The sequence below is a fragment of the Impatiens glandulifera genome, chromosome 1 (genome assembly GCF_907164915.1).
Source record: "Impatiens glandulifera chromosome 1, dImpGla2.1, whole genome shotgun sequence".
NCBI classification, from domain to species: Eukaryota; Viridiplantae; Streptophyta; class Magnoliopsida; order Ericales; family Balsaminaceae; genus Impatiens; species Impatiens glandulifera.
This window is the reverse complement of record NC_061862.1, coordinates 158,955,305-158,981,884: the sequence shown is the minus strand read 5'-3', so window position 1 is coordinate 158,981,884 and position 26,580 is coordinate 158,955,305. Positions and strand designations below refer to the sequence as shown.

The 26,580-nt window shown below is 35.7% G+C and overlaps 1 protein-coding gene across 1 annotated transcript; it reads left to right on the top strand.

Annotated features, from left to right (window-relative positions):
* Window positions 1–1,695: 1,695 nt before the first annotated feature.
* LOC124913232 (malonyl-CoA decarboxylase, mitochondrial-like) lies at window positions 1,696–8,337 on the top strand. The gene is given in 11 exon segments (XM_047453829.1): window positions 1,696–1,708; window positions 6,271–6,329; window positions 6,391–6,468; window positions 6,568–6,651; window positions 6,841–6,980; window positions 7,068–7,214; window positions 7,393–7,465; window positions 7,861–7,896; window positions 7,898–7,947; window positions 8,100–8,187; window positions 8,329–8,337. Coding segments are annotated over 11 exon segments (777 nt in total).
* Window positions 8,338–26,580: the final 18,243 nt, after the last annotated feature.

Sequence of the window (26,580 nt, the reverse complement as noted above, 5' to 3'; positions counted from 1 at the left end):
TACTAGATTATAATTGAACAACGATATTAATTAAATTATTGATTTTCATTATTTTGACCAAAATAGTTACCTCTTGTTTAAATCAGAAGTTGTCTATTAAAAATAAAACTTATAATCTTAAAAATTAATAATAAATAAATAAAAAAGACTTTAAAAAGTGATGAGATCAGAGGAGGAGCATTTTCCTATGAACGTTATTTGGATAAAAAAGTCAAAACTGTGAAAGACCAAAAAATGTACAAAATTTTAAAATTCACTATATTAAGAAAATCATAGCGTGAACTTGCTGGGAAGGAAAAAAAAATCTTCCTTAAAAAGACAAGGAAATCTCTGCATGACCCAGCAACCAATGAAATGGGCAAGGGCAAATTAAACTCCTATTAAAGTTAGGTTAATTTGGTTTTTGCTTATTTATTTCATCTTTGTTTGTCTAAAAATAAATCCAAACTTAATCACGTGGGTAAAAGACTCATATTGATCTCTATAAAAAAAAATGTGTCTAGGTTATGATGATCCAAAAAATAAATAGGGGTAAGATTGAGATAATACCTGAAATATATATATATATATATGATCTCAATGATATCTCAATTATATCAAAAAATGATATCTTAATATTCACTCAAGATTTAAAAGTAATTATTTTATATATTTTCGTTGAAAGATATTTATTTGGTTGTTTTAATCGAACCCAAACCCTAACCATAAGGTAAACATGAAGTCAAATATTTATTGAGAAACTCACAAGTATGATGAATGAGTCAAAGAAGGAAGAATAATTAGAAATGCATGTATAGAGAGTAAAATAACAAACATTTTAGGAAATCTCTCATCATATATGTTTGGGGATGCGATTAGATAAATGTAGAACTCATAGCAAGATTTTTTCCTCACTCACCGGCTAAACCATAAACCTAGCTAGTTGATTTTCCTATGAATCGGGTGTCTATTTTCCCCTAACTGATCTTTTCAAATAAGTGTAAGTATGGAGGTTTTAGAAAGATTAAGAAAATGCATAAAATTGAAATAAAGAAACGCATGTGCTAATTTTTTAGAGAGCACTAATAAAAAAAGGGCATACAACGATTGGTTTACCAATCGGACCAATCGGTACTGTCATGGTTACCAATCGGTATTACCCTATACCGATTTGGTAATTTAACCAACCGGCAAAGACCTTTTATCTTAAAAAAAATGAAGATTGGATACTAACCTCTCTTATAACCTGCAGCAATAACAACGTCCTTCTTACAACCCAAAGAGTTCTTCTCAGTCAGCACACCATCAACCTCGCCAACATAATCTGACCTGATAACAGAAGAACAATTTCATCAATTATTTTTAAACTGATTCGAGTTTAGAAAAAAAAATAGATCCAACCTTAATAACTTTATCATTGGTTCATTATAAAATTATGTATATCTGCCTTCTGGTGCATATTAACCTGTGAAACAAATGTATAAATTGGTAGAAGTAAAATAAATGTAAGGAAAAAGAATTATCATTCTATTGAGAAAGTTTCTTAATGGAAGAAAGTTTCACTTTTTCACAAAATGGCAATGCTCAAAATCAACTCTTAACCAACTGCATAACTTGGGAGAGTACAAGGCACAGAGAAATACAAAGGCATAAACATGATTAGCAATTACAGGATTGACCGAGAATTGGTGCTCCGAAGAAGTCAGCGATTCACAAATGGCCGTCAAAGGTAAAAAAATGACGAAGATGGCAGACTCTTCCAAGCATTGAAACTCTATCTAAAGAAACAGTTTAGAATGGCGACAGGTTTAATAACGATCTTCACAAGGTTAAAGGCTGAACATTCCATGGAAACACAATCAGATATTTTTAGTCTAAGGTTGAATAATAGTACTACACTATCAACTTAACAGTACTAAGAGTCTAAATCAGAAAGAATAAAAAGACAAGAAACAGACGCAATCCTCCTCCCTCCCGAAGATTTTTTATTATCTCATTCCAGAAGGAAGACAAGCAGTTATGGAAGATCAAGTTAAATACTATGAACAAGATAATCATGTTAATAAACATAAAAAAAACATCAGCAGATCTAGAATCATGAATAAACACAACTAACAATGAAATCTGTTTCATGCTGAACAAGTGTTTCTCGTCCAGACAAATCTGTTACATGCTGAAATTTACATATGGAACTTATGAGTTTCTGTTAAGAGAATCAACATACAAGTACAGAGAAACAAATAGAACTGTACTCACAATGAAGGTATCATTAAAAGATTCGAAGATGTGTGCGACACCCTCGCGAATGGCCAAGAGTCACAGTTTCTTCCTTGCCTGTTCTTCCTCTTCGACTACACAAACGGGGAATCAAATGAATCATTAAACCTAACAATACTAAGAAAACACAACAAACGGTGAAGTGAAGGATGAAGTAAAAAAAGCACCAAATGGCCAAGCGAACCCGGATGCAGGAGGAGGTCGACATTATTGAAGGATAAGCGGAGGACGGAGGTACACATTGAAAGATCTCTGCGGCAGCACAAAATCGCAAGTTACAAACCCTACACTCTATGCGGCAACACAAAATTAAGACAAAACTAAGCAGCAGGAGAGGAGGGAAGGGAATATAAAAGATCCAAAAAAACCCTATAAATCAATTTACTCATATGATCTGGTTAGAGGGAGAAAGAGAAAACTTTATCATTTTTATTTCATAAATTTATTATTATTATTATTAGAGGAGTGATAGAGAGAGGTAATTTGGTGTGAGAATGATTTATCATCACCTTCATTGGTTGGAAAATGTAAAAGTATGAGAAAAGAGAGAAAATAGAGAAATTATTTTATTTTTTCAGCGAATAAGATTATGTCACGTCATTCTCTTACCAAATTCTCTCACCTAATAATTTCTCTTATTATTATTATTATTGTATTTTATATATATATATAAACCATAAATTTACTTCTACCAAAATTATTTATTTAACCCAAAAATATATAAAAAAAATAAATAATAAATTGAAAAAATATTTTTCATATTTATTTTATATTTTGTGTATTTTAAAAGATTAAAATTAAAGTCAAAAGGGTGAAAGAAAAATACATTTCAAACAAACCCTTAAGGTTTTAAAATAAAAATAAATATGTAATCGAGTGTAGCTGAAATACAGATTTATTGTTATAGCCAGAACCGCGACCATTGGATGGACGCTGGGTTTTCATCCAACGCCAGGAAGAACACGCGTAGCTCGCTGCAACCGAAGAAGTGCGTGCCCGCATAACAACGAATCAGCTAACGCCCGTTAACTGAAACGTGACGGAACGTGTGAATCACGACAAAACTGTGATAGAACGCCAACAGACCACTCTGTGTCTGCGTTCTCGCCAAAAACGACGTTGTTTCGTTCGCGACCGTCTTCTTCATCGTGATTGCCGGAATGATAAGGACGACAGACATCTTTGATTTTTCAAAAATGGAACTCTACCGATAGTTCAACATTTCGGCTGATTCGAAAGGTAAAATGATCATCCTACCACGGTGATCATTTCTCCTACATCTTGAGGCAACAATGATGCATATTCCAACAACTGTTCGGAAGAACAACCAAAATATCATAAATGTATTTTGGTTGATTCAAGCCACTTGGCTGTTTCTACCGACTTTAGGAGGCTATAAATAGTCTCTCTTAACAATTCCGAAGTCAAGAGATCAAGTTCTCAGCTTTTAGTATGAATTTTTAGAAAATCTGTCATTAAAGCTCAAGCTTTCTGGATTTTTCGAAATTCTGTATAAGATCTTAAAGCTTGGATCTGAGCATCCCAAAAACTTTCCTAAGGTCTAAGGAGTATTCTCCAATCTTTGGTACGTTTTCAATCACCATTTAATTCATACTTCCAGTTTAAATTTAAAATTTTTATATTTCAGTTTTCATAAGCTTGTATGATGCCTGGTTGTTAAATTTTTTTTTATTGAAAATCGATTTTATGATCATTTATAAGTTTTATATGAAAGTCAAGACTGATCAATCAATCTCAAACAAAAATACCCAAATTTGAATTTCAAGAAATTGAAAAACAGGTTTTCCGTTCTTGAGCTAATCCTCAAAAACAATAGCTTAAAAAGATTCCCAACATGTTTCTAATGATGTTGGATAACTGTTTAGATCATTTTTAATCCATCTTGATCATGTTTAATCAAAATCAAAATTTTCAAAATAATTGAAATTTGGAGTTCTTTAATTGATCCAAATGAACAACAAGTGTTCATGTTTTAGTACCAATAAAGTATATGAGTATAAGGAAACTATTGACAAACTCCTTACACATCAAAATAATTTTAAAACCAAAAACCCGATTTTTGATCATAAACTAGTTGAATGAATTGATCACCTCTCAGGTCGATTTTACCTTGGGATGATGTTCTAAATGTTCTTGTGAGCTTTGTGAAGCTACCTAGGCCCTTGGATCAAAAAATCAAAGTATCCATCAAAATTGCAAAACCTGCAATTTTGATGTTCTTTAGGACCGACGGGTCCGGCCGATAAATCTTAGTCAAGACCGAGAGGTCCGACCGATGTTCTTCATCTAGGACCGAGATGATCGACTGAGAAGTCGGACTTAGGACTGAAGAGTCTCGTACTCGACCGAAAACTCTCTAAAACTTATGACCGATGACTTTCACTTAGGACCGAGGCGTCCGATCGAGAATTCTTGTACATGGTCGAGAATTCTAGCCTAGGACCGAGAGGCCTTAACATTCCGACCGATGGACTTCCACACCCCAAATGAGGATCTTACACATAGACCGAGGGGTCTTCGACCATGACCGAGGGCTTTTTAGCCCCGACCGATAAAAACAAACCCAGGGCCTAAGACACCGGTCCTAAGGCCTGTTTGATTCCAGTTTTAAAATTCCAATTTTAAAATTCCAAAATTATTTTTATAATTTTGGAACCTTAAACTATTTTCTAAAAATTCCCCAAAAAAATAGAAAATGATTTCAAAATATTTTTGGGATATTTCCACACAAAGTATTTTGATAAATGTCTGTTTAGGATTTATGTTTAAACCCTAATGCCTTAAAAAAATTAGTGTTCTTCAGGTATTTTCCTTCCTAGTCAACGTCATCCGCAATAGGTACCAGTATTTAAATAATTGTTGTTATAATTTTTTAATACGTACAAACCTACGCATGTCTAGGACCAGAGAATAATCGGTTAAAATAAAGCGTTATACAACCGATTTTCAATAGTCAAATTTATAAGTAGAGACCGTTTTTAAAACACGTACGAAAGATAAAGCGCGAAAGTCATTTCCCGAGTATCACCGTACTATGAACTAAAAGAAACTCTAATGTACATGTATGCCAGTTTGTTGATTTTGAAAAATCAATTAACGACCCTGTTTTTAAATAAATAATTTTTTAAATTAATTAATTTAAATAACGAATTTTTAAAAATTAAATTATATTTTGATTATTATAAATTCCCATATTATTTTAATTTGAATATAAATTAATTATTTTTTAATTAATTTTAAAATTGGTTAGGATTTATTTAAAGTCTTTTGAAATAATGTTTTATTTTATTAAGATTAATGACACCCAAAATGAATGTTAAAATACTTGTACCTTTCCAACGAGTAAATGGTTTTTGCGGAATTACACTGTATAATTTATTTTATATTATTTCAAATTAAGTTTTGAATGTAATTTTATTAAAATTGAGAATGATATTTATTTTTTTTATAAAAATAATAATCTTTTTTAACCGATTATGGTTTTTGTTTTCTCTCTTAATTTTAGGTTTCATTTTAGTACGTAAAGCTCTGCAAACTTTCCATTGAATTCTCTCCAACTATGAACAAGAAAGGTCTCGCCATCTTGATGAGAACCAGAATGAGACTTCTCTCGCCTGGATCAGTAAGCATTCTCTCTCTCTCTCTCTCTCTCTCTCTCTCTCTTTCTCTCTCTCTCTCTCTCTCTCTCTCTCTCTCTCTCTCTCTCTCTCTCTCTCTCTCTCTCTCTCTCTCTCTCTCTCTCTCTCTCTCTCTCTCTCTCTCTCTCTCTCTTATCAAACACCTATGAGAATATTCTGTTGCACACCCGACTGGGATTCGATTGTTTTGGTTGGCAACCATGGAACAACTGAGTGCTGACTGATGAGATCACAAAGTTAGAAACTGTACATACTTTGTTGTGTATGCATAAGCAACTTATTATCGATAAGTATATGCTCTTTCTGTCTCAACTTATTATCCATTCACTGGTTTTAATTATAAATATTTGATCAGGTGAACCATTAATCTTTATAGAAGTTGCTCTTCAGAAGAACGTTTCTCAAACAATTCAGGTAAAATCTTGTCTTCCTACTCAGAATTCTATGTCTGTCTGACGGCGACTCCCAATTCCAGGAAGTTTTATGGGATGAACCCTCAATGCATGAATGTGAGGCAACTTGTGCATTATTTTCTTCAATATCGTCAACTCAGGTCCAAATTTTTTGTACTCGTAAATAAAGATTATCTTCTCCATTTCTGATAGCTTTGATTTTCTGTGCCTAATTTGCTGTTTTATTTTAAAATTGGCAGCCTGGTTTGAAAGGGATCAATCTCGGAAAATTCCTAATTAAGCGAGTAATTGATCTGGTGAAAAAGGATATGCCCAATATATATGTGAGTAACAACTATCTGTCTGCATATTTTTCATCTTTGTGACAATCATATTCAATTCTAGACTCTAGTGTTTACAGTAAACAGATCACATTCTTATGGTTCGTTTCCTGTCTACCATTGCACATATGTGGTGCAGTCACTAGGCGTTGAATGAATTTTCTTACATCAGTTGATAGTTTTTCCATTCAGACATTTGCAACACTTAGCCCAATCCCAGGATATACACAATGGCTTTTAGCGAAATTGGTATCTGCTGAAAGATCAGATTCTACTTTCAGGGAGAACATTTTGGAACCGGAAGAAGAAAGAGCATTACATGACGCGTCCAAGTATTGCTTCAGCTCAATCTATTCATAATAATCCAATCCCTCTTTCTTGGCGTTGCATTGTAGATGTTTCTGTAAGTAATATATAATTATTGCCTCCATTCAAATGGAGCTCACGGGGGAGAAAGATGCCATGAAAGTATTATGGAATTTGTTAACATCAAGAAATTATGAATGGATAAAGTCTGATGAACTCGTGTCTGTGTTAGAAGCCCCTATGATGCGATTATGTGCCAGGTAGAGGGTTAAATTTCTGCTTGTTTGGATAGGCACTGGGTAAGTCATAGAAAGCGTAGGATTTTTTGCTTGACAGTGTGGCTGGATGCTGATACAATTTATTCATGGAACTGGAAATAATTGCACATCCACGATTCCTAGCATTATCTGTTCTTTGTGGGTTGTTTTTTTGCTGCAGGTACCTTTTGCTAGAGAAGAAGAGAGGAAGAGCTTTGGATTCCGTTGCAAATTTCCACTTGCAGAATGGGGCGGTAGGTAAACAGATACTTCATCTGATTATGCTATTTCCTATGAAAGACCTTGTCCTTTTGTTGTTTAAAACAAAAACATTTTAGTATATTTGTCCTCCTAAGCCATAGTATATCTATATATATTTTTAAGAAACAAAATTATTTGTCTGCTTAGGTTAAGCACAATGACAAAAAAAACATATACAAAATCATAAAAAAAAATAAAAAAATACAAATCCATCAACATCAAAACCACAAATACAACAACACCTTACACACCCTACAACGAAACTTGTAGATATAAGCCATAATATATCTACAAGTCACTATCACATTCTTGCTAGATTCCTTCATTATACTGGGATCAAATTAGATATAAATGAAACGAAGTGTTCGTGTTTATTATGTTATGGTAGATGATTGGAAGAATAAATTGGATGGCTGATCGTTCAGGAGAAAGGCTTTTGTCAAAGTGCTGGGATTATGGTCAATTATCTCTATCGGTGTGCATCCTTTGACTCATGTACTGTGCTGCAGATTATAGTATTGTATTAAAACACGCTTCATCAAATGGAATTCTAGAACGGAGATGTCTTGTTTCTCTGTTTTTTTGCGTACGATTTCTCAATAATTCCCCCATGTATGACATCTGCAGGTTGGAAGATATAGAAGAAAATGGTCAGTCATATATTAGCACAGGAACTGTTCATGCTACTGATGACATCCATGGCTTTCTTCCAGGGGTAAACTATTTTATGTTAAAGAGAATATGGAACCTACCGCCCACCACCTCTCCCTGTTTTTTTGTTTTTGTCTAAAGATGGAAAAATTGGGTTGTTCTACTACCTGTTATTGATAATCCTTTATTCCCATTTTTTTTGCAGGAGGCTTGATCTGGGAATGGATTGGAAAGAAGATGTGAATGAGTGGTTACTAAGCTGCTGCTGCTGCTGCGTTAATTTGTTTCTTTTGATGGATGTAGATGACTAGATGCTTTGCTTTGTGTATAATAAAATACCAACATCTAATAAGAATGCAAACAGCTGTATCTAGAAAAGTCTATCTGGTTGTGAAGGCAGAATCTTCCTTAATGTGTAATAATGGTTGGTGGTGGAGAATGGAGATATAGGACAAGGATCATATTCTTCTTCCTCTTCCGGGTTCTAATGCCATGGAAGTTTGGGTGGTAAATGATTAACTAAATATTTTTTATATTATATAAAATAATAATTTAAATATATATATATATATATATATATATATATATATAACATAAATAATTAAATTTATAAAAATAATAATAATATATATATATATATATATAACTAAATTTGTAAAAATAATAATTTATATATAATTAAATTTATAAAAATAATAATTTAAATATATATAATATAAATAATTAAAATTTAGATTGAATAAAAAAAATAATTTTATTTGAGAATAAATGGAAAAAATAAATTTTTGAAAAAATAAACAATGTTAGTTTAAGAAATAATAAAGAATTAAGAATTGATTTGATGTTTGGTTGTTTGAGATATTTTTTAAAAAATAATATAAAAGAAGTAGATTTATTTAAATTTTAATTGGTTGAATTATTATAATATTTTTTTTTTTAAATTTTAATTTTATAATATAAAGTAAAAAGTATTTTAACATGTTAATGAATTAATTAATTAAAAATAATAAAATAAGTTGATTTGAAAGAAAGAAAAATTGGATTCATTAATGAACGTTATTTGGATAAAAAAAAGTCAAAACTGTGAAGACAAAAAATGTACAAAATTTTAAAATTCACTTTATTAAGAAAATCATAGCGTGAACTTGTTGGGAAGGAAAAAAAATCTTCCTTAAAAAGACAATGAAATCTCTGCATGACCCAGCAACCAATGAAATGGACAAGGGCAAATTAAACTCCTGTTAAAGTTAGGTTAATTTGGTTTTTACTTATTTATTTCATCCTTGTTTGTCTAAAAATAAATTCAAACTTAATCACGTGGGTAAAAGACTCATATTGATCTCTATAAAAAAAATGTATCTAGATTATGATGATCCAAAAAATAAATAGGGGTAAGATTGAGATAATACCTGAAATATATATATATATATATATATATATATATATATATATATATATATATATATATATATATAATCTCAATGATATCTTAAAAAAATGAAAGTTAGCAAATAAAATAATATTCAATCAAGATTTAAAAGTAATTATTTTATATATTTTCGTTGAAAGATATTTATTTGGTTGTTTTAATCAAAGCCAAACCCTAACCCTAAGTTAAACATGAAGTCAAATATTTCAGTGAGAAACTCACGAGTATGATGAATGAGTCAAAGAAGGAAGAAGAATTAGAAATGCATGTATAGAGAGTAAAATAACAAACATTTTATGAAATCTCTCATCATATATGTTTGGGGATGCGATTAGATAAATATAGAACTCATAGCAAGATTTTTTCCTCACTCACCGGCTAAACCATAAACCTAGCTAGTTGATTTTCATATGAACTGGGTGTCTATTTTCCCATAACTGATCTTTTCAAATAAGTGTAAGTATGGAGGTTTTAGAAAGATTAAGAAAATGCATAAAATTGAAATAAAGAAACGCATGTGCTGATTGTTTAGAGAGCACTAGTAAAAAAAAAGGGCATACAACGATTGGTTTATGTTACGATCCTTGAATAAGAAAGCGCACCCTCCTCGGTCCTATGGAACAATTGGGCCAGCTTTATGTTCCGTTTAATAATTCATCTTTTATCTTCTCTTATATTTCTTTAAAACTGAATTCTGTTATTTTGTAAGTTGTTATAACAAATTTGTAACCGACTCTTGGGTACTTCAGCCTCTTTAAATGCTGATGCCCACCCCACTTTTTGGGGCTATAAATTGAATATTTTGGAACTTGGTGCTCTAAGTTATCTCTCGGCCCTCCTCCCCCTTTTGGACCGCTAGGTGTAATCTAGTGGTATTTCTCTCCTCCCCTTCGGCTCTTCTCTCCCAAACTCGAATTTTCCTCTCATTCTATGTCCGCTGCGCTTGAGTGTTGAATTCCATCATCAAAAACTCGTTTCTTGAATTAAAGAACTTGAAAGGCTCGGTCATAATTTAAAAGTCTAACATCTTGGTATCAGAGCTGACCGATTCTCAACATGGTAGAAACTCGCCAGCTATCAGAAATGGATGCGCTCAAGGCCCTTATTGAAAACATGTCCCAACAAACAGCCGCGATGCAAGCTGCCATAGACCGAAGATTTGATGCGACTGAAGAAAGAATGGCAGTCTTTGAGAGCGGGGCATCTGGAAACGTGCAAGAACCCCGCCACAAACCCTATGATGATAATTCTTTCCACGGTCCTTCACCATTTAGGCCCCCGCACCCTGGCCAGAACCGCGACCAACACTATGCTCCTCCTACTCGGCTAACCAAGGTCGATTTTCCTCGGTTTGATGGGTCGGATGTCGAGGGCTGGCTAATATCTGCCGGGCAATTTTTCAGGGTGGATAAAACTAGGGATGGCACGAAACTAGAAATTGCACCCATTCACTTTTCTAGCGAAGCAAGAATGTGGTATGGATCTTATCTACAGAATCGAGATCATATGGAGGCCCTATCTTGGGAAGTGTTCAAGATAGATCTTATGACGCAATTCGGACCCTCTATACACGATACTCCAATGAGACAGTTGATGAATCTGAAACAGGTTGAGTCGGTTCAAGATTATAATCTGCAATATATGTCGATCTCTCAAAAACTCTACAACATGCCAAGGGAGTACGTCATAGATTGTTACTTGTCCGGTCTAAGGGAGGAAATTACATACTGTATCAGGTTACGATTCCCTGATTCTCTAAACGAAGCCATGGCCATGGCTAAAGTCCAAGAAGCAACGTACCGGTCTTTAATAAGCAATGGGAATTTGTACAGCACCGAGCCACCACTACTGCCATATCCGAGCATCGTCAAACCAAGTTGCCAAAGCACGAACAGAGCCCCATACATCAAGCCGAGCTCGTCATATGGGTCTTCTTCGAGTGCAAATCAGGGCCATGTTAAGCAATTAGACCCAGCCTCAATGGATGAAAAGAGAAGGAAAGGCCTATGCTACACTTGCGACGAAAAATGGCAACCAAATCACATGTGTAAATCAAAGTTATTCATGGTCTCGGCCAATCAAGAAAATCAAGAACCCGACCAAGAACCTGCTCCGGAGGTAGATCTTGATGATTCTCTTTTGCAGCCTGACGTAGTGGAAGAATTAGCCATATCCTTACATGCATTGACGGGTTCTAAAACCTTTCAAACGCTCCAGATTCTTGGTAAAATTGGGAACCTACCGGTCGTGATCTTAATTGATACAGGCAGCACTCATAATTTCATTAATAGCAGGATAATGAAGAATATTAGCCATGACATACTTCCCACCCAAGTGCTCTCGGTCCGAGTGGCAGACGACTCTAACATTCTATGCTCTAGTTTATGCCAAGATCTGAAATGGTCTATGGAAGGCAAGTTTTATCAAATAAATATGAAGGTATTGACAATGACAGGGTATGATATTGTGCTGGGAATCGAATGGGTGATTACTCTAGGCCCTTCAAAATGGGATTTTGAAAAATTAACACTCTCTTTTAAAAGGGAAGGGATAACCACGGTCTTGCAAGGCATACCCCATACACAAATCAATTTAATGAAGGGTGATCACCTAGAGAAGTTATTAAAGAAAGACAATGTTGCTGCCATGATCCAAATAAGAAGTGAAAACGAAGCACAATTTTTCTCGCTCTCTACAAGGCCACCAGATGATATTCCTGAAGACCTTCAGCAAATGCTAGATGATTTCAGCCCAATATTCCAGCAACCTGAGAACTTACCACCCTCCAGGGAACAAGATCACCGTATCCCATTAAAGGAAGGCACAGAAGCTGTATGCATGCGTCCCTACCGATATCCTGCCCCGCAGAAGACAGAAATTGAACATTTGGTCAAGGATATGCTAGACAGGGGAGTCATAAGAAGAATCCACAGCTCTTTTTCCTCCCCTGTGGTGTTGGTCCGAAAGAAAGACTTATCATAGAGAATGTGTATTGATTATAGGCGGCTCAACTTAGCAACCATTAAGGATAAGTTTCCTATCCCGGTCATTGAAGAGTTAATGGAAGAATTGCATGGGTCCAGGTTCTTTTCCAAGCTCGATTTGCGCTCAGGATTCCACCAGATAAGGATGCACCCAGGTGATTGCCACAAAACAGCATTCCGTACTCACGAAGACCTGTATGAGTTTTTGGTGATGCCCTTCGGCCTAACCAATGCACCGTCCTCCTTCCAAAACTTAATGAACGCGACCCTGAAACCATTTTTAAGGAAGTTCGTGCTAGTATTTTTTGATGATATCCTAGTATACAGCCCGAGCTGGAAGGAACATATCCAGCACCTACATAAGGTACTTTCAATATTGCAACATAACGAATTATTCCTTAACAAGGGGAAATGTAATTTTGGGTACAAGCAAATTGCCTATCTTGGCCATATCCTTGACGAGAATGGTGTAGCCACAGATCCAGCAAAGTTAGAAGCAATGAGCACATGGCTAGTTCCAGAATCTCCTAAGCAATTGAAAGGGTTCCTTGGTCTGACCGGATACTATAGAAAATTTATAAAAGGCTACGGCTACATAGCACGACCACTCACGGCCCTGTTGAAAAAGGGGCAGTTTGAATGGAATAAAGAAGTTGAAGATGCATTTCTATTGTTGAAGCAGCGTATGCTTTCCCCTCCGGTCCTGGCACTTCCAAATTTCGATATTCCCTTTGTAGTAGAGACCGATGCAAGCGGAATTGGTATAGGGGCAGTTCTAATGCAAGAAGGTCGACTAATTTCATTCATAAGCAAGGGGATTGAACCAGAAAAGTTACCATCATCCACATATGAAAAAGAACTCATGGCCTTAACCTTTGCGGTGGAGAAGTGGCGATCTTACCTTAGGTACAAGCAATTTATTGTAAAAACCGATCATGAAGCCCTTAAATACTTGCTGGAACAAAGAGTTCAAACCCCAGCTCAAGAGAAATGGCTCTATAAATTGGTGGGATATGACTTTGTTGTTCAATATAAAAAAGGAAAAGAAAACTTGGTGGCAGATGCTTTGTCTAGGCAGGTAGCAGGTGTTCAATGTGTAGGAATTTCGGTCTATCACACTGCTGTCCAAAAACAGATCCAGGAAAGCTATGAAGAAGATCCCAACTTAACCAAAATCAGTGCGAACTGTGCGATCAGCGTGCCGTGTGTGCCGCGATATGCCGCCGCGGTCGTAATCGTCGTTGAAGAAACCCTCGATTGCAGTCGCAAAGAAATCACACACCATTCGTTGCCGTGCGAACTGTGCCATCTGTGCGATTTGTGCGATCCGTGTTCCGTGTGCGTCGTGATTTCATCTCTCGGTCGGAAGGGTCGTCTTTTCGCAGAAATCTACTAAATCTACTCATCGATCTCTCGGTCAAGACTAGAGTACATCAAGAAATCAATTTCAAACCTATGTGTACTGTAAAGTTGTTAAAAGCTTCGCTGACACGAATCCGTCCGTGTCGGCCACTTTAAATATGACTTTTGCAAACATTGTAGCTTCAGCAGTACGGGAAATTCCCTCTTTGTCAACAGTTGGTACAAGCCCGGCCAACTCTCTTAATCGGGCAATGGGTGAATCCAGCACATGCTCCCCTAATCCTAAGATAGAAAATTCGAATGCAACTAACCTCCACATAGGCTTAGGAGAGAATCACACGAATATCCTCTTTGAAAATCATGGGTCTCCAAAGCCAGGAGGAAATGGTGGAAATCTGACTGACGTGAGCAAGAGCAATAATAAAGATTTTGCAGTCAACACGCCAGGTATGTTTTTTACCAATCCCAATAACACTCATGAGATGAATGAAAATGATAATAGAAATGTTAGTGGAATACATGTTGATAGCCTAGATTGTGATAGTCTAGGACATGCTCTAGGAAAAGATAGAGTAGTTCTGGAAAATAGTCTAGGAAATAAAAATGCACAGGTCATTAACTCGGATTCTAATGGGAATCAAATTCAACTTGAGACTATTGAGATACCTGACTCAGACGAAGAAGCAGAGAAAATGATTCAGAAAGAATTGAAAAGAGAAAGAATTAATGCAGAAAATCTGGGTGAAACAGGAAAAATGCAAAGATTGGCAGCGAAAGTATTGGGTAAAGAAACAGACCCGAGGAAATGGAGGGTTGGTTTAATGAAAGGGCCAATCTGAAAGGACTTAGAAATCAGATAACGAAATTATTGATACTGGGAAAGAAAGGCCAAATTGTTTTAAGCAAAGAGAAAAGCCAACAGTACACAGAGCAGCTCAACCTACATTACCTACAAGACTGGAATCTCCTCAAAAAAGAGGAGTACGATACTATTGTGTGCTGGTCTGTTGAAACTTTGAGAGAGCTCTCTAAATGCCCCAAAACTAGAGTCTACTTCATCAAAAACAATTCTAATTGGAATGTAGACCAGGTCTGGAAGAAAGCTGAAGAACAAAGAAAAACTCAAGGGAAGGATCAGAAAACAGGGCAAAACTAGAGTAACGAGCAGAATGAACAACAGAAACAGAATGTAGGGCAGAAGAACATAGGGGAAATAAAAGCTGACAATCCAGCTCAAGAGAGGGGAAAGATTTTTCTTGGAACATTTAAGCCAAAAGTTGAAATTATCGGTTCCCCGTTTGAATTCAAACTACCCCAAGAAGTTGAGGAAAACTGCGTAAATTCATGGAAGAATGTCATAGTGGGAAACTTCATCGGAAGAAATAATGTACCATTTCTAGTAACCAAAAAAACTCTAATGGAACAATTGGGGGAAAATGGTCTAGAAAAGGTAACATCAAACATTCATGACTTGTACTTTCTCAAAATCAAAGAAGGATCAGATCTCGAAAGTATTCTGATCAATGGGCACACATTTGTTGGAAAAAACTACATGAAACTCGAAAAATGGACAGAAGGTATGAACCTCTTCAGCAAGCCCAAAGAAACTGCGCAAATCTGGTTCCAATTGCGCAACATCCCTCCCCACATGTATAACCCTGAAGCATTAAGTCACTTTGCGAGCCTATTGGGGAGTCCACTCTACATGGACTCAACTACAGAAAAAGGTGAGCATATGACTTATGCTAGGATGTGCATTGAGATACACCCGAGATCAAATCTTCCATACCAGATGACGGTAACAGACAGAAAAGGTGAACCCACAATTATGAGAATCTCATATGAGTGGAGGCCGAATAGATGCTTTGACTGTAATACATTCGAACATGTCTGTTACAAGTGCCCGAAAATAATTGAAGAAGAAAGGAAGAAGAAGATCGAGAAAGAGACAAAGACAGAGACAGAAAAGAAACAGAAAGAAGAACAAGAAATGTTGGAGAAGGAAAAGGTTGAGAATGAAAGACAGAAAATGGTTACTAAAGAATCAGTATTGAGTAAACAGAAGGATCAAGATAAGGAAGGAAATTCAGAACATGGTTTTGAAGAACAGGAGAAAGAAGACAAAGTGGTAAGAGATTCAGAATCAAAGGCTGAGAATGAAGAGGTAACAAAGAAACTTGAATTGGAAGCAAGAATCAATATTGAAGAGGTTGTGGAAAGGGAAAGTGTGGGAGAAAGCAAGAAAGGGGAAGTGGGTGAAGGAAATGGGAAAGATAAAGAAGAGGCAGCTGAATCGATTGAAACTGTACAATCTCCAATTCAAAAAAAAATTGACCAGAGAAACACAAAAATCCCAAAACAAGAAGGTAAGAAAATTAAGGAAAATACAATTCCTTATAGCCCTGCTATATGGGAAAAACAGAAAGGAAGAAAAAGTAAAGGAAGGGGAAGTAAAGCTGGAACATCTTCTTTTCATTAATGAAATTAATGACATGGAATATATTAGAGGGTTAAATGACCCCATAAAAAGAAGAGAAGTTAGAAGAATAGCAGAGAAGAATGAAATCACAGTATTTGGAATTATTGAAACAAAAGTCAGACAAAGTCAAATAGAGAATGTTGCCCAAGGTTGCTTCAAAGAAGAATGAGAATTTATTCATAACTCTGATGGGATTAAAAGTAGAATTTGGGTATGATGGGATAAAAGAAGGGTTAAAATCTAGAAAATTTTTGAAAGCAAGCAAGTTATTTTGACAAAGGTTATCAATCTGATGACAAGGGTAAAAATATTTTTTGCGGTAGTTTATGCAAGCAACTCTGGGACAGAGAGGAAGACACTTTGGAATGATTTAAGAAGAAGCATTACGGAAGACGAACCATGGGTTATTATGGGAGATTTTAACGTTACAAGATTCATGAATGAAAGAGAGCCTGAGACAGACATAACACAAGACATGCAAGATTTCAATGAATGCATTCGAGACATAAACTGCATTAAACCGTCTTTCTTAGGTAATCTATTTTCATGGTCAACTACAAGAGGGGCGGACAACATGAGAAAGAGCAGAATTGATAGAGGCCTAGTGAATGAAAAATGGGTGGAATTTTACCCAAGAAGCCAAATACAGGTTTTGCAACCAGGTATCTCTGATCACTGCCCTTTGAAATTCTTTTGGGAAAAGGAGAAAAAACAAAAAAGACCCTTTAAGTTCTTCAACTTCTGGATGAAAGATGAAGAATTTAATAAAATCCTTAATGAAACTTGGAACATCAGAATTAATGGAACAAAGATGTTTAGAGTTTGTGAGAAACTAAGATTACTGAAAGGGAATCTGAATAAACTAGACCGGAAAAAATATAGTGGGATTTCTAAAAGAGTAGAGGAAGCCAGAATGAAACTAGAGGAAATACAAAGCAAGGCACTAAGAGCCCCAAATCTACCTTATAACAGGGAAGAGGAAAAAGAGGCTCTTACGCGATTCAGAGACCTCTGTTCTAAAGAGGAAAGTTTTGTTAAGCAAAAATCTAGAGAAAATTGGCTTTCATTAGGAGACAAGAATACTTCTTTCTTCTATAAAAAATGTTCATCAAGGAATTTCAGAAATCAGGTCCTAAGGCTCACAAACTCAAATGGAGATGTTTTACAGGGACAAAAAGCAGTTCATGAGGAAGCAATAAGTTTCTACAAAGAGCTGATTGGAACAGAAACTAGCACAATAATATAGGACAACCGAAGATTGCTTCAACAGATTGTGCAAAGGAAAATCAGTGAAGAAAGTGGTAACAAATTGATTATAATAGTTAGTATGGAAGAAGTTAGAAAAGCTGTGTTTTCGATGAAAGGGGATAAAAGCCCAGGGCCAGATGGTTTCAACGCAAACTTCTTCAAAGAAAACTGGGAAATAGTGGGTAAAGATGTAAGCGAAGGGGTTTTGGAATTCTTCCAAAATAGGAAAATGTTGAAGCAATGGAACGTCACAGTGTTGAATTTGATTCCTAAGAATTCAATTCCGGAAAAAATTCAGGACTTTCGTCCTATTTCATGTTGCAATGTTATTTATAAAATTATTTCAAAAATTATTTCGCAACGTTTGAAAACAGTTATTGACAAACTTGTAGGATTAGGGTAATCAACATTTATTCCCAAACGCTCTATTTCCCATAACATCCTACTCATGGAGAGCTTATTGAATTGATATGGAAAGAAAAACATATTGCCACGTGTGGCTTTCAAAATTGACATTAAAAAAGCTTTTGACTCGATCAGATGGGGATCAATCCACGAATTCCTCCTTGCTGCAGGTTTTCTAATTATTTTCATTGATTGGATTATGCAATGTGTTTCCACTCCTCACTTTGTTGTGAGCGTGAATGGTATTCATGGAGGTTTTTTCAAGGGTGAAAGGGGAGTAAGGCAAGGAGACCCTATATCTCCTTACTTATTCGTCTTAATAATGGAAATTCTTGACTGCATTTTAAAAATGCTTCTGAGAAGTCATCATTTCAAATTTCCCCCGTACTGCAAAGAAGAAGCAATAACCCATATATGTTTTGCAGATGATCTATTTTTTGTGGCTTATGCGGATGTTGAATATGTTAGTATAATCAAAGAAGCTCTAACAATCTTTTCGAGTATTACAGGTCTATACATCAATGAGGACAAAAGTCAGGCTTTCTATGGAGGGGTTAATGAAGAAAGGAAAGAAAACATTTTCAATATTATGGGAATCAAGGAAGGTGAACTACTAGTGAAATACCGTGGAGTACCCCTGTCATCAAAACAACTCCGATACAATCACTTTAGACAACTGGTAGAAAATGTTAGAAATTCTGTTTTGGGTTGGGCTACGAAAAAACTGTCTTATGCAGGTAGAATCGAGCTCGTTAAAAGAGTCATTTTTGGAATTATTGGCTACTGGGCACAACAGATAGTCATCCTAAAGAAAGTAATGACTGAACTCGATAGAATCATGAGAGACTACATATGGGGAACACAAGGCAGAGGAGGAAAAAAAGTCAAATGGGAGGATGTTTGCACTCCCATAGAAGAAGGAGGACTAGGAATAAAAAGTTGTGTTGAATGGAACAAAGCCCTCGCCATCAAGAGCTTATGGGAGTTGGAGCAAAAAGCGGACTCCCTATGGGTCAAATGGGTGCATACAAGATTTATGAAAGAAGAGCAGAGTATCTGGACACTAAGCATCAACAAAAAAATGGCATGGTCATTGAAGAAAATCCTAAAAACAAGAAAAGATGCCTTTCAAATGGTGAAAACCACAATTGGAAATGGAAGAGGGGTACTATTCTGGCATGATCCTTAGCTGGATAATATTCCCATTATATTCAAAGAAGAAATGCAAGGAAACAGAGTTAGAAGAGAATACATCAAGTACTCATTTAGAGACGTATATGAAGGTAGATGTGATTCACTTTTGAGGCGTATTCCAGAAGGTGATAGAATCCTAAACCTAATGAGACAGAAGCAACTCAATGAAAATAATGATGAAATAAGCTGGAAAACAGAAAGCAATGAGAAGTTTATTACAGGAAAGGCATGGGAAATTATTAGAACAAAAGGACAGGAGGTAGATTGGCATAATGTGGTATGGTCTCCAAAGATTATTCCTCGTCACCAATTTATTCTCTGGCTGGTATACAGGAAAAGGTTGACAACAAAAGACAGAATTCGAAAATATATAAACATTCCTGATATCAACTGTGTCCTATGTTCGGGAGTTGAGGAAAGCATAAACCATTTATTTGGGGAATGCTCTTTTGTAATACAAATCTAGAGGATGTATGCTGCAAACATTAACATCATCAACTTTCCAAGAATATGGGAAGAAATCCAAGAGTGGATGAAGAATAAAACAAAAGGAAGATCCTTCTATGTAAGTATGTTGAAATGCTACTTTGGAGCAGTAATCTACAATATCTGGAAAGAAAGAAATTCAAGAACTCACAGTGGAAGAAGTAGAACCGCTGAAGATATTTGGAGAGATATAACTTCAGATGGAAATGCACTCATTCAATCCTGGAGAGAAATCGAAAGGAATTAATAGAATAGAAAGCTCTGCCATATATGGGATATTTCGTTTGAGAAGGTCACAAGTAGAATAAAAGTAAAAACGCTGTAGGCGCTAATTGATTATTGTTATTGTCTGTAATTCAATTATTGTTTCATTATCAAATCTAGAAATTGTCTAGATCTGATCTTAAACTTTTGTATTTTTTTCCCTCTTTTGAGTTTTTTTTAATGAAATGGCACTAAGCTGTTTTCCCAAAAAAAAAAAAACTTAACCAAAGTCATTCGTGAAATTCTGGCTAATGTTGATTCTCACCCAGATTGCTCATACGACCACGGGTTATTGAGGAAAAGGGACCGGCTGGTGGTGGGGAAGAATAACGACCTCAGAAATACCTTAATTGCAGCTATACACTTGGGAGCAGAAGGGGGGCATTCGGGGACTCTGGTCACCCAGAAGAAAACGCAACTTGTTTACTATTGGCCAGGAATGCTTAAAGACATTAGGGAATTTGTCTGGACCTGTGAAGTTTTCCAAAAAAATAAATCTGATAACTCAGCATATAGGGGTCTACTTCAGCCCTTAGCAATTCCCAATCGATTCTGGGAATCGGTCTCCATGGATTTCATTGAAAGCTTGCCTAAGTCAAAAGGTAAAAGTGTTATATTTGTGATAGTTGACAGACTATCGAAGATGACCCACTTTATGAGTCTGCAACACCCCTTTTCTGCCCGGACAGTAGCTGAGTTATTTGTGGACAACGTTTCCAAGCTCCACGGAATGCCAACAACCATCATTAGTGATCGGGGCAAAGTGCTCTTAAGCACCTTTTGGCAGGAATTTTTAAGTATACAAGGAGTAAAAGAAGCTTTATCTTCAGCCTATCACCCCAGACGGATGGCCAGACCGAGATAGTCAACAAATGCTTGGTCACTTATCTACGCTGCATGGCTGGCCAAACACCGAAAGATTGGGTACGCTGGTTGCCTTTGGCTGAATGGTGGTATAACACTAATTTTCATACAGCAATACAAACAACTCCTTTTGAAGCTATATATGGATATCCCCCCCGGTCCACACACCGTATGTAGCAGGTGACTCGAGAGTGGAAGATGTGGATGTATCGCTAACGGCCAAGGAAGCCTCACTCCAACTCATAAAATTCCATTTGAAAAGAGCCCAGAATCGTATGAAGCAGTAGTAGGACAAGAAGAGGAAAAATGTCACGTTGCAAGTGGGTAGCTGGGCATTGGTGAAATTACAGCCATATAGGCAACGTTCTGTCCAGAAGTTATTACACAAGCTCTCACCGAAGTATTTTGGGCCATTTGAAGTGTTGGAAAGGATTGGGGAAGTTGCTTACAAGCTGGAACTCGGGGCCGACAACAGAATACATAATGTCTTCCATGTCTCGCAATTAAAATCATTCAAAGGTACCCCTGCTGCTGTAGAAAATATTCCCCAACTTAGCACACAACCAAATAGGACCGGAAAAATTGTTGGTGAACAAGACATTATGGTGCAAGGAAAAATGAAAAAACAGATGCTAATCAATTGGGATGGGACCCAAACAGAAGACCAAACTTGGGAAGATGCAGAAGTTATAAGTATTCAATGCCCAGAGATGCTAGCTGCAAGGAGGCCAACAAGACAACACTCTCTTCGTCGGGGTCGACGAACTTCTGATGGGGGAGATGATGTCACGATCCTCGAATTAGAAAGCGCACCCTCCTCGGTCCTATAGAACAATTGGGCCAGTTTTATGTTCCGTTTAATAATTCATCTTTTATCTTCTCTTGGGTACTTCAGCCTCTTTAAATGCTGATGCCCACTCCACTTTTTGGGGCTATAAATTGAATATTTTGGAACTTGGTGCTCTAAGTTATCTCTCGGCCCTCCTCCCCCTTCTTGGACCGCTAGGTGTAATCTAGTGGTATTTCTCTCCTCCCCTTCGGCTCTTCTCTCCCTAACCTCGAATTCTCCTCTCATTCTATGTCCGCTGCGCTTGAGTGTTGAATTCCATCATCAAGAACCCGTTTCTTGAATTAAAGAACTTTAAAGGCTCGGTCATAATTTAAAAGTCTAACAGTTTACCAATCGGACCAATCGGTACTGTCATGGTTACCAATCGGTATTACCCTATACCGATTTGGTAATTTAACCAACCGGCAAAGACCTTTTATCTTAAAAAAAATGGAGATTGGATACTAACCTCTCTTATAACCAGCAGCAATAACAACGTCCTTCTTACAACCCAAAGAGTTCTTCTCAGTCAGCACACCATCAACCTCGCCAACATAATCTGACCTGATAACAGAAGAACAATTTCATCAATTATTTTTAAACTGATTCGAGTTTAGAAACAAAAATAGATCCAACCTTAATAACTTTGTCATTGATTCATTATAAAATTATGTATATCTGCCTTCTGGTGCATATTAACCTGTGAAACAAATGTATAAATTGGTAGAAGTAAAATATATGTAAGGAAAAAGAATTATCATTCTATTGAGAAAGTTTCTTAATGGAAGAAAGTTTCACTTTTTCACAAAATGGCAATGCTCAAAATGAACTCTTAACCAACTGCATAACTTGGGAGAGTACAAGGCACAGAGAAATATAAAGGCATAAACATGATTAGCAATTACAGGATTGACCGAGAATTGGTGCTCCGAAGAAGTCAGCGATTCACAAATGGCCGTCAAAGGTAAAAAAATGACGAAGATGGCAGACTCTTCCAAGCATTGAAACTCTATCTAAAGAAACAGTTTAGAATGGCGACAGGTTTAATAACGATCTTCACAAGGTTAAAGGCTGAACATTCCATGGAAACACAATCAGATATTTTTAGTCTAAGGTTGAATAATAGTACTACACTATCAACTTAACAGTACTAAGAGTCTAAATCAGAAAGAATAAAAAGACAGAAGAAACATACGCAATCCTCCTCCCTCCCGAAGATTTTTTATTATCTCATTCCAGAAGGAAGATAGAAGCAGTTATGGAAGATCAAGTTAAATACTATGAACAAGATAATCATGTTAATAAACATAAAAAAAACATCAGCAGATCTAGAATCATGAATAAACACAACTAACAATAAAATTTGTTTCATGTTGAACAAGTGTTTCTCGTCTAGACAAATCTGTTACATGCTGAAATTTACATATGGAACTTATGAGTTTCTGTTAAGAGAATCAACATACAAGTACAGAGAAACAAATAGAACTGTACTCACAATGAAGGTATCATTAAAAGATTCGAAGATGTGTGCGACACCCTCGCGAATGGCCAAGAGTCACAGTTTCTTCCTTGCCTGTTCTTCCTCTTCGACTACACAAACGGGGAATCAAATGAAACATTAAACCTAACAATACTAAGAAAACACAACAAACGGTGAAGTGAAGGATGAAGTAAAAAAAGCACCAAATGGCCAAGCGAACCTGGATGCAGGAGGAGGTCGACATTATTGAAGGATAAGCGGAGGACGGAGGTACACATTGAAAGATCTCTGCGGCAGCACAAAATCGCAAGTTACAAACCCTACACTCTATGCGGCAACACAAAATTAAGGCAGAACTAAGCAGCAGGAGGGAAGGGAATATAACAGATCCAGAAACCCTATAAATCAATTTACTCATATGATCTGGTTAGAGGGAGAAAGAGAAAACTTTATCATTTTTTATTTCATAAATTTATTATTATTATTAGAGGAGTGATAGAGAGAGGGAATTTGGTGAGAGAATGATTTGTCATCACGGTTGGAAAATATAAAAGTAAGAGAAAAGAGAGAAAATAGAGAAATTATTTTATTTTTTCAGCGAATAAGATTATGCCATGTCATTCTCTCACCAAATTCCTTCACAAAATTCCCTCACCTAATCATTTCTCTTATTATTATTATTATTATTATTATTATTATTATTATTATTATATTTTATATATATATATATATATATATAAACCATAAATTTACTTCCACCAAAATTATTTATTTAATCCAAAAATATATAAAAAAAATAAATAATAAATTGAAAAAATATTTTTCATATTTATTTTATATTTTGTGTATTTTAAAAGATTAAAGTTAAAGTCAAAAGGGTGAAAGAAAAATACATTTCAAACAAACCCTTAAGGTTTTAAAATAAAAATAAATATGTAATCGAGTGTAGCTGAAATACATATGTATTGTTATAGCCAGAACCGCGACCATTGGATGGACGCTGGGTTTTCATCCAACGCCAGGAAGAACACGCGTAGCTCGCTGCAACCGAAGAAGTGCGTGCCCGCATAACAACGAATCAGCTAACGCCCGTTAACTGAAACGTGACGGAACGTGTGAATCACGACAAAACTGTGATAGAACGCCAACAGACCACTCTGTGTCTGCGTTCTCGCCAAAAACGACGTTGTTTCGTTCGCGACCGTCTTCTTCATCGTGATTGCCGGAATGATAAGGACGACAGACATCTTTGATTTTTCAAAAATGGAACTCTACCGATAGTTCAACATTTCGGCTGATTCGAAAGGTAAAATGATCATCCTACCACGGTGATCATTTCTCCTACATCTTGAGGCAGCAATGATGCATATTCCAACAACTGTTCGGAAGAACAACCAAAATATCATAAATGTATTTTGGTTGATTCAAGCCACTTGGCTATTTCTACCGACTTTAGGAGGCTATAAATAGTCTCTCTTAACAATTCCGAAGTCAAGAGATCAAGTTCTCAGCTTTTAGTATGAATTTTTAGAAAATCTGTCATTAAAGCTCAAGCTTTCTGGATTTTTCGAAATTCTGTATAAGATCTTAAAGCTTGGATCTGAGCATCCCAAAAACTTTCCTAAGGTCTAAGGAGTATTCTCCAATCTTTGGTACATTTTCAATCACCATTTAATTCATACTTCCAGTTTAAATTTAAAATTTTTATATTTCAGTTTTCATAAGCTTGTATGATGCCTGGTTGTTGGATTTTTTTTATTGAAAATCGATTTTATGATCATTTATAAGTTTTATATGAAAGTCAAGACTGATCAATCAATCTCAAACAAAAATACCCAAATTTGAATTTCAAGAAATTGAAAAACAGGTTTTCCGTTCTTGAGCTAATCCTCAAAAACAATAGCTTAAAAAGATTCCCAACATGTTTCTAATGATGTTGGATAACTGTTTAGATCATTTTTAATCCATCTTGATCATGTTTAATCAAAATCAAAATTTTCAAAATAATTGAAATTTGGAGTTCTTTAATTGATCCAAATGAACAACAAGTGTTCATGTTTTAGTACCAATAAAGTATATGAGTATAAGGAAACTATTGACAAACTCCTTACACATCAAAATAATTTTAAAACCAAAAACCCGATTTTTGATCATAAACTAGTTGAATGAATTGATCACCTCTCAGGTCGATTTTACCTTGGGATGATGTTCTAAATGTTCTTGTGAGCTTTGTGAAGCTACCTAGGCCCTTGGATCAAAAAATCAAAGTATCCATCAAAATTGCAAAACCTGCAATTTTGATGTTCTTTAGGACCGACGGGTCCGGCCGATAAATCTTAGTCAAGACCGAGAGGTCCGACCGATGTTCTTCATCTAGGACCGAGATGATCGACTGAGAAGTCGGACTTAGGACTGAAGAGTCTCGTACTCGACCGAAAACTCTCTAAAACTTATGACCGATGACTTTCACTTAGGACCGAGGCGTCCGATCGAGAATTCTTGTACATGGTCGAGAATTCTAGCCTAGGACCGAGAGGCCTTAACATTCCGACCGATGGACTTCCACACCCCAAATGAGGATCTTACACATAGACCGAGGGGTCTTCGACCATGACCGAGGGCTTTTTAGCCCCGACCGATAAAAACAAACCCAGGGCCTAAGACACCGGTCCTAAGGCCTGTTTGATTCCAGTTTTAAAATTCCAATTTTAAAATTCCAAAATTATTTTTATAATTTTGGAACCTTAAACTATTTTCTAAAAATTCCCCAAAAAAATAGAAAATGATTTCAAAATATTTTTGGGATATTTCCACACAAAGTATTTTGATAAATGTCTGTTTAGGATTTATGTTTAAACCCTAATGCCTTAAAAAAATTAGTGTTCTTCAGGTATTTTCCTTCCTAGTCAACGTCATCCGCAATAGGTACCAGTATTTAAATAATTGTTGTTATAATTTTTTAATACGTACAAACCTACGCATGTCTAGGACCAGAGAATAATCGGTTAAAATAAAGCGTTATACAACCGATTTTCAATAGTCAAATTTATAAGTAGAGACCGTTTTTAAAACACGTACGAAAGATAAAGCGCGAAAGTCATTTCCCGAGTATCACCGTACTATGAACTAAAAGAAACTCTAATGTACATGTATGCCAGTTTGTTGATTTTGAAAAATCAATTAACGACCCTGTTTTTAAATAAATAATTTTTTAAATTAATTAATTTAAATAACGAATTTTTAAAAATTAAATTATATTTTGATTATTATAAATTCCCATATTATTTTAATTTGAATATAAATTAATTATTTTTTAATTAATTTTAAAATTGGTTAGGATTTATTTAAAGTCTTTTGAAATAATGTTTTATTTTATTAAGATTAATGACACCCAAAATGAATGTTAAAATACTTGTACCTTTCCAACGAGTAA